The following is a 9847-nucleotide window of genomic DNA, read 5'->3' as shown; positions in this document are numbered from 1 at the left end:
AAAGTCTTTCGAAACTCAAAAACGTGCTCATACCTCTCAACCCAACTACGTTTTTTTTCCATCCCAACTTTGAGAGGAGGCCATGTTAGGTGGCAGAATATTAATACTCATGAATGCGGCAAACTCATCATACAATCTACTGTGAGTTTTCTTAACCCTTACCACAATACAATCCACTCAAGCCTTCCCATTGGTGCTTTTCAAGCTATATATCATGCCATCAATTTTGTACTATAGATCAAGAACAATAGTCACATATAGGAAAATATTGGTCCTACTCAAATCTCCCTAATGCTTCTCATACCATGCTCATTGCCATATTCCACAAAGTAGAATCAATACTCCCACACATTTCATCTGATTGTTCTTTCACTTGAAAAACTTGTTGACAATATTCATTGAATGTAACGTACAAAGGCCCGAAAATGGTGTATGTCACCTTATAGAAAAGCCTAAGATATTCTACAAAAACCTGCAATACATCCCAATCATCATTCTTAGGTTGTCCCAATCTTTCATCATCTTCAAAGTGCTTCACATATTGCATGTCTTAGTCACCCATGAGGTCAAAGGCTTTTTTATACTGTTGGGCCGTCTTTAACATAAAAAATGTTTAGCTCCATCTTGTGGGAATATCAAGACACAACCCTTTTTGCATTCAATACTCGCAGCATGAACATACACCTTGAACTTCTAGAGCCTAGCTGGTAAATATCTCACAAATCTCACCATACTTCTAAATCTTGCAAACGAATTATGAACATCTTTCAAACTGTCGATCACAATAATATTGAAGACATGTGCAACACACACACACACACAAAATCGAGTGGACGATGGAACATATAAGCGAGCCTAGGTCCAGCCCACCCCATATCCCTGTTGGGTTTACAGATGCTAGCGAATACCTTGTCGCTCGTATTTGACGGATGAGGCCCCCCAGGTGGGGGCCAAATGCTGGAGGGCAGGCGAATGGGGTGCAGGGCCCTACCGCCCACCCTTAGTGGACCATGCCCACCTGCTAAAAAGATTGCATTTTAAGTGCAAGAATGTGGTTCTCTCGAAATCGCTTAAAGTAGTCCTCATCTACCATACGTGGATTACAAGCATAAAGACCATTATGTTGTTGGTTGAAAATGATTATAAAAAGTAAATTCTTTTGTTTTTCCACGAGGCAAATTAATACTCTTGCTTGAACTCCACATAAATTAAGGGAATTTTATGTGCGGTTTGAATAATGAGTTGAGATAAGATGAGTTGAGATGAAAGTTAAATAAAATATTATCAGAATATTATTTTTTAATATTATTATTGTAAGATTTGAAAAAATTGAATTATTTATTATATTTTGTGTGAGAATTTGATAAAATTATAATGATGAGATGAGATGAGATGAAACATTTTCACTATCCAAATGGAGCCTTAAACTACCGTTATATCTTCATTAATGTGATATTTTTACTAATTATTTAGATATTAATAAAATTTCAAACTATTTTAATGCTCTAATACTAATTGTATGACTGAATATTTAGAATTATTACACAAATTAATATTTAGGGGTGACAATATGTGATACGACCCGTAAACCCAACACGAACACAACATGAAATTATTGGGTTTGAATTTGATATTAACGGGTTCGGGTCAAAACGGGTTGACCCGTTAAGACACAACTTATAAACGTGTCAATAACGAGTCAACTTGTTTAACACGAAATCAACCTGTTTTGACTTGTTTATAATTTATTTTAAAATTAAAATTTTATTATTATTAAGTTGTAATATTGATATTTCTCAATATGTTTATAGTTTTATTCTTTTAATTGTTGGGATTGTAATTTTAGACTTATACTCATCTTTGTTCTTGTATGGTTTGTAATATTGGTTTTATTATATGTTAAAATTTGAAAAATATTTATATATATTTTTTAAAGATATTGCAGTTATTAATAGATATAGATTTTAAATTTTATGTAAAATTATATTAATAAGGTCTAATGAGTTATGCGTTTTAGTTCAATCCATTTAAATGAAACAAACAGGTTTAAATGAATTGTGTCGTGTTAACATATTTCTAATTAATTATTAAACAGATCAAAATAAGTGACACTGCATAATTCGTTATTTAATTGGGTTGGGTTAGAATTTGAAAGTTTGACATGTTTAGTTTAACAGGTTGAGTTCGAATTAGGGGTGTTACCTGCACCATACGGTGCGGGGTATGTGGGGAGGTGACTATATTTCACTTCAATAATGAATTATATTTCACTAAGCCTAGACATTATTCATAGGTCCAAAAGTGATTAAAAACACATTTGGAGACTCAAATCGTAAATTTAAATTTGTAAATATAACTATAATTTTAAAAATTATGTAATTTTTAAATTTGCTAGTACATATCTTGCGTAGGTTGTAGTCTCACACTGCTTAAGTGTGAAATTTGTATTGTCAAGGCAATCTATAAAAGGGTCACTTTACTATATTATAACTTACATAAAAAAATAATTTACTGACCAAAAAATTATATAGTAAAAATAATAAATATTTATATATTTATAATAAAAAAGAGGTGTAAGGCGGGGAAATGTGAGGCAGGGTGCCCCTGCCCTTGCTAGGGAGCAAGGTGCCGGGCAGGGCAACCGAGGGCGTGGCAACGAGGCTACTGCCTACTCCTAGTTTAAATTGATCTATATAATTAAATGTTTATGACTTAGCATTCAAATTGATCTATATAATTAAATATTTATAACTTAGCATTCAAATTGATCTATATAATTAAATATTTATAACTTAATACGACATAATTACGAGCCAAAAATATGATTTACCACGGCCATTAATATTAGAAATATCACAACTACTTGATTATTATTTGCTTGATATCCAAGTCTATATTATTAATTATTTTATTATAATTTATCACCTCGCAAACCACGTCGGTCTTCTCTCTCAAACTCGCGCGAGGACACGGTGCAGAAACCTCGCGCTCGAAACAAGGTCAAGAACTCCCTCTCAAAGTCGGAAAGAGTCGTTCTGTAACTGAAAAAGTGGAAGAAATGGCCGAAGAAAAGGAATCCACGTCCATTCCTCTGAGTCTAGCTGAAAATGGTGGCGAGGATCCAACCAAGTCTTCCCCTAGCTCCCCCAACAACTCCTCCACTCGCAAGGTCCGCCTTTCTTCTACCTCTCCCTTTGACTGCCGACTGTGCGGATCTACTGGATCCTGGATCCCTTTGATTATTTTTTGCCAAAGGAGTTTATCTAGTGCTCTCTGTACAGATTTAGTACCATAAATGTGAGGAAGGGTCGGATAATAGTTAGAGACTTTTGACCCAGAGTTGCAAGCACAGGAGGATAGCATTGAGATTTTTTTTCCTCTCTCGCCCTGTCTTTTAACTTGTGATTTCTTGTTCCGTTCACCTGTTCAGGCTTGCTGTTTTGTTCTTCAGAGTTGGGTCTCGAAGAAGTTTATGACTGGATGGTAATAAGTTCAACTATTCCTCTTGATGCGGTTGTCGCTAATGAATTTCTATCTACAGGACTGATGTTACGTTGAATTGTGAAATTGCAGCGTAGTTCTTTTCCCAGTTGCAGTTACATTTTTTGTTACTTGGTGGTTTATTCAATTTGTTGATGGTTTCTTCAGTCCAGTATATGCCCAGCTTGGCATTGACATATTCGGTAAGTATTTTTGATGCACTATTAGTTATTTTGAGTTTTTAATGTTATGAAGTATGAGGAGAATATATGTTTGGGCCTTACTTAAAAAACTGGTGATTTTAAACCGTGCTAAATTAGGGTTATTCTCCTTGACATGAATAAGGAAGCTCAACTATAAAGCAAGTTATTAAAAAATGGTTCATCTATTGCATAGTAATTTTGAGTTATTCTCCCCCTTGTAATTTTATTCTTACATTTTCGTGAGTTTCCCGTGTGGATTATGAACTAAGTGTTCAGTGTTGGGCAGGGATGAAGCCAGGATTATAAGTTTGGAGGGGCCAAATATTTCTAGATTAGAATAAATAGTTCAATTGAATTTTTTTAGGAACACCATCAACAAAGTGATACAATATATAAATAAAGTGAATAAAAATAAGAAAGAAAAAAAAAATCTTGAAATTTCATTCTTCCAATAATTTCAAAAATTTTCCGTGTAGGCTTATTATATGTTGCAATTAAAAGAAAGAGGCTAAACTTTGGAAACGAGTTACATATGAATTATAAGAAAATAGATAATTATATGTGAAAGATAAACTAAGCTTTGGGCTTTCTAAATAATGTATAATAGTAAATTATATTAAAAGATTTTAAGTAGTACATGAATTACATCTTGTGTAGCTAGCTACCCAGTCAAACTTAGATTTTTTTCATTAAATATATTTTATTAAGATAATTATAAGTTTTAAGCGAGAAATAATATAATATCAAATTATGATTTTCTTCAAATTAAATACAATAGAAAAAACACTGAAGACCAAAAGCTAATTTAATGATGAAAGAGATGTTCCACCTAAAAAATTAGGGACAATATACACTCCTTACTTTTTGATGAGACACTGCCCATCTTATAAACTTATATGAACAAAATTGTCAAAAGTACCTATAAAAAAAAAAAAAAATGTCAAAAGTTGGAAAGGAAGACATGCGACCAAAGCACCCAATGAAATTTTTTCTTCAAGCCTTGGGAGGGCCAGGGCCTCCCCCCCTCGCTTTGTCCCTGGTGTTGGGGGAATGATTGAAGTAGTCTAAAACGTGATGAGGTTTGGTTGGGGCGCTAAGTTGTTTGGGAACCTCGGTGTGTGTGGGCATCAGAGAACAGATGATGATCTGCATCATGTTGATTCCCATTGTATCTGGCTGGTTAGTGTGGCTCGACTCGCCTATGATGCCTTTACCGTGTCTCAGAAGATTTTAACTCTTATGATGATGTATTTACTGTGACATTACATACTTCTTGTATATGTAAAACTTGCTGCGTCATATAATCACATTCTTCTGCTTCACCCAATTTTTATCTGGGCTTGTCTTTTTTGTATTTTGTCTTTTGCTCTTGGTACTTATTCTCGAACTTGCCTTTATATTCTACATCTTTGATCATGGGTCAAGGTATTTATAAGAAGAAAAAAAAAATCGTCTCAAGGCTCTTGGTTTCTGATGCAGGGCTTGGGTTTATCACATCTTTACTTTTTGTATTATTTGTTGGTGTTTTTGTTTCATCCTGGATTGGTAGCACTCTTTTCTCACTCGGAGAATGGTTCATAAAGCGAATGCCTTTCATCCGACATTTATACTCGGCCTCCAAACAAATTAGTGCTGCAATTTCTCCAGGTATTTGTAGAATTTATGAATTTGTGTTCTTCTCCTCTTCCTAATGGGGGTTTCTTTAGTGTACTTCCTATGTACTGGGTTACTCCCCTTTGCACTTTAGTAAAACTGACTCTCTCTCTCTCTTTTTTTTTTTTTTTTAAAGAGTAATATTTGCTTCAAGGGGGTTAAAATGCTTAGACGTCACTGCCTGTGACAGTGGCTGGACCACTCATGCTTCATTGGGTAGGGATGTCATGGCAGGCCATTGTATTTATCTGTTGTTTTTAGCTTTCTAAAAAAAACATAGAATACTTTATTTGTATGCATTTACATTGCAGTCATGGTGAATAACTTGCTTAGGTATGCCCACTATGTAATCATTAGATTCACAGATAATTTTGGAATTTATTCATCATTTAGATATGGCAGTCTGCATATGAATCTAAGGATTTCTGTTTAGTTTTACTGACCAAACTAAAATTTCAAATCTTGAAAGATATGTTTCTCAAAACATCTTTGATGATACAATTGAATCTTTACCTGTTGCACAGAATTGTTTGCTAATATTATGCGGATTGGTCACATATACGCATGACATTGCTTTCTTCTTACCTTTCAAGCTGGTGATGCATATGCATTATGCACGTGTTAACTTAAGCTTGGTGTTTGAATGGCAGTACTGTAACACTCCGCTCCCCACGGTTAATAGTAAAGTCACTTTTAGAAATTCTAGGGGAAGCCGGAGTGCTACGACTGAACCTTGACTTGAAAATATTTTCTTTTATTCTAAAGGAAGCGCTAAGTACAAAGGTTCCTTATAAATAGAGTCGTTTTGTATTAAAATACTGAAATCATAAATGAGAGTGCGCGGAAGCATTTATTTAAAATTTCTTAAAATCTGTGCCATAAAAATTATAACTTAAAATCTCTGTACATGATCTAGGCCACTGTTACGCCTCCGTGGACTAAGTCCAGTCCTGCATCTCTACCTTTATAAATATTCTGACTTCGGGTGGTTTAAAAATATAAAAAAAAAATCTAAAATGAGTCAATGACTCAGTAAGAAACCTATCATAATGTAAACATACTTAACAGAAGATTTTTTATAAAATATTTCATGCTAAGAACTTAAAATCATGACTAATCATACTGATGCTTATGCTATTCATGACTGATTTATTTGAATTAATTAACTGATCTGACTTATCTGGTTGGCCAACACACTTAACCTTGTGTGCAAGGTTGTGCACTAACTTCCTCTGCTGCAACAAAGGAAGCCAACTGTGCAGTATTCTGGCATACTATAGTGACCACGTTTGAGTCTATGGCTTGCACGCCCACTCTGAACCTGCATTGGTACCATACTTCTGAATGGTCATCTGATTAACTGTTATAAGCTTATCTTACACTTGATCTTATGAAAACATACGTGTTTTATGCAACGTAATGCATAAGATGCATAATACATACATAACTATAATATGCTGAATGAAACATAATGAATGACATGCTTGCAATTATCATGACATGCGTGGTACGTAAACACTGGCTTTGAAAGAACTGACTTTAATAATAATATATATAACTAGCTAACGTCTGTTAATCTATTTATGATAAAGTTACTTACTTTATAATGTTGCTTCCAAATAATTTATCACTCGTGAGCTTATCCAATATGGCCCATTAAATCTAATTTAGGCCCAATAAAAATTATGAATATCTTGACCTATAATTATTTTTGCCGGGTCGTTACAAATACAGAAGCTACTATTTTGGCCATTGATTTTGATTTTGAATGATTTTGTTAGCTAGATCACGGCAACTCTATTAGTATGCTTTATACTGTCATGATGCCATTACCTTCTCTGCAGACCAAAATACCACAGCTTTTAAAGAGGTAGCAATTATTCGTCACCCCCGTGTTGGTGAATATGCCTTTGGTTTCATCACATCAAGTGTCACCCTTCAGGTACTCCTTGTAATCCCTTTTATCTTGTAGAACTGGTCCCAAGAAAAAAAAATTGCTTGAGAATGTTGAACCTTAATGCTTGAGTCACATTCATAGAAATTATTGTTCTTTTCATTTTATGATTTGGTAAGCTTTTCTGTTGTGTTCATTTGACTAGACAAGGATAAAGTAAAAGTAAAAAAGCCACATGACCTGCCATTCTGATATGAAAATTTCTATTTGCTAATGGAAATAGAGTCTGATCTAAGGGGGCTTTTGGACACAGATGAGATGCAAAATTCTCAAAATTTTTCATAACTTCATTCCCAAACATTACTCAAACTCAAAACGCTTTTCAATTTCTTCAACTTTTTCATCTAATCATTACCTTATCATTATCCAAACACAAAAACGAATACAATTTTTACAAACTTTAAAACAAAACACAAAAATCAATACAACTTGTATAAACTTTAAAATAAAAATAATATTAAAAAATAATATTCAAACAATTTTTTAACTTTATAATATTTTTATTCAATTTTTTCTCTCATTTTCCAAAACCCAAGAAAACATCTTAACTCAAATCATTTTATTACTATTCCCAGAATTCTTAGATACTCCAATTGTCCAATCGGGCCCTAAAACTTCTAATGGTTTCTGCTGGATTGTGTGAATATTTACATCAATCATGTTTTCTTGCTGTTTGTGGTTTTTCAAATTACGCGTATCTTCTTTTGTTGGTTGGTCTTTTATCACAGGGAGATAATGAAGACGAAGAGTTATGTAGTGTTTTTGTCCCAACAAACCATCTCTACATTGGTGATATATTGCTAGTTAACTCCAAAGAGATCATTAGACCAAATCTTTCTATCCGAGAAGGCATAGGTGCGTCTTCTGTTTTACTACAGCTATCTCCACTTCGATATTTTTACACTGTATTGTGACAACATATCTTGGTCCTTCTCTTCTTTATTCCTGAAGGAAAATTCTTAATACAATCTGGTAGCACATTTGGCTGGGAACTGTGCCTCAAAAAACGTAGGTTACTAGTTTGACTCTTACCCAATAACGCCACCATGCCTTTGGGTCTACTACTCACTTTGTAAACAAAATTCAAAATACAAAAAACAAAAATCAATATTCTGGAATTTAGGTCATGTTTATTATATTTGGCAAGATTTTTTGTTCCCGCTTTTATGGTTGTGGGTCGTATTTTTTATTTTGTTCTTTGTTATTAGTAGCATCTGCTTCTATCTTTTGCCGAAGCCACCAATTTCAGCATGTCTATATAATTATGCTAACTTGCCGATCAGTTAAAAAAAAGGTATGCTAACTGTGTAACATCTCCCTTGGATGTTATAATTTTTTTTTTTTCATGCAAGAGATTAGATGTATTGAAATGAGTGGAAGCAGCTCAATGGAGTGCCTTCCTTAACTATAAATAATGTAAATAGTGACATGAGGCGATGCGTGGATATTGAAATTTTTGCTGTTAATCTTACAATATAGACGTTTATCTGTTTTTTCTTACATTTTTGGGCAATACTACAGAGATAATTGTTTCTGGGGGTATGACAATGCCGCAAACAATTTCAGCTTTGGAAATGGTTACTCGGCAGAATGATAGAATCCCTTTGAACAGAATAGCCTAGTGAGATCAAAGAAGGGCATGCCTGGAAACATTGTAATTACTCATATCCGAGAACTATATTCGAGCGTAAAAGTCTTGTTTGATGATAGGAATGCTGAGATTATGTGGGTTCATTCATAATTTCATATCAGTAAGTTTCAGGATAAATCTTTACCATGTATACTTTATCTTTTTAGTAGCAGAATTTATATATGGTGGTAAAAATTAATTTTTGGTGTCTGGAGGGAATGGGGTCGGGGCAGCTGCTGCTTATCTTCTTTTGGTATATTTGTATAACATGATTGTATTGGCTTTTCTGTCATCTTTGTGCTCGAAAAAGAAAAAATATTGGAAACTTGCCAATATTTTCTCTTTTGGCCCCGTATGTTTTTGCATATGAGATGTGATGAGTTAAGTTGAGATTAAAGTTAAAAGTTGAATAAAATATTGTTAGAATATCTTTTTTTAATATTTTTTTTTGTTTTAAGATTTGAAAAAGTTGAATTGTTTATTTTATTTTGTGTGAATTTGAGAAAGTTATAATGATTAGATGAGATGAGTTGAGAGAGGAGTTGGGAAAACAAGCAATTAAATATTTTAGTTGTTGCATTGTACATTGTTTTGAGTAGTTGTATCCATTTAAAAACACCAATAACGATTACAATTTTTAAGAAAACACCTATTCGATCACTATAGCAAAATCTTCTCATCACCAAAAAGCAAAGTACACCTCCATATCTAGCATTCAGGATAGATTCATAAGAAAACAATCCATTAATAAAGATAAATATGAAAATGCCTGGGTTTTAACATTGTTTTGAGCTAAAATAATTGGTATTTTTACCACTTGTATAAACATTTATCACTTTTATTCACCATCTCATCATTTATCAATAATTAAAAAGGTTATACATGCTTCCCAATCACTTTCAGGGATGACTGTGTTTTGCCATCCTG

General features: G+C 33.5%; 1 protein-coding gene across 1 annotated transcript; it reads left to right on the top strand.

Annotated features, from left to right (window-relative positions):
* Window positions 1-2912: 2912 nt before the first annotated feature.
* On the top strand, window positions 2913-9212 carry LOC121250808 (protein LIKE COV 2-like). The gene is made up of 7 exons (XM_041150030.1): window positions 2913-3169; window positions 3431-3483; window positions 3574-3683; window positions 5163-5330; window positions 7181-7278; window positions 8019-8145; window positions 8812-9212. The coding sequence occupies exons 1-7, from the start codon at window positions 3059-3061 to the stop codon at window positions 8910-8912; spliced, it is 768 nt and encodes a 255-aa protein (XP_041005964.1). The 5' UTR covers window positions 2913-3058; the 3' UTR covers window positions 8913-9212.
* Window positions 9213-9847: the final 635 nt, after the last annotated feature.

The sequence above is a fragment of the Juglans microcarpa x Juglans regia genome, chromosome 2D, assembly GCF_004785595.1.
Source record: "Juglans microcarpa x Juglans regia isolate MS1-56 chromosome 2D, Jm3101_v1.0, whole genome shotgun sequence".
Taxonomy (NCBI): Eukaryota; Viridiplantae; Streptophyta; class Magnoliopsida; order Fagales; family Juglandaceae; genus Juglans; species Juglans microcarpa x Juglans regia.
Note: the sequence above shows the minus strand (reverse complement) of the source record. Positions and strands in the feature narration are given on the sequence as shown.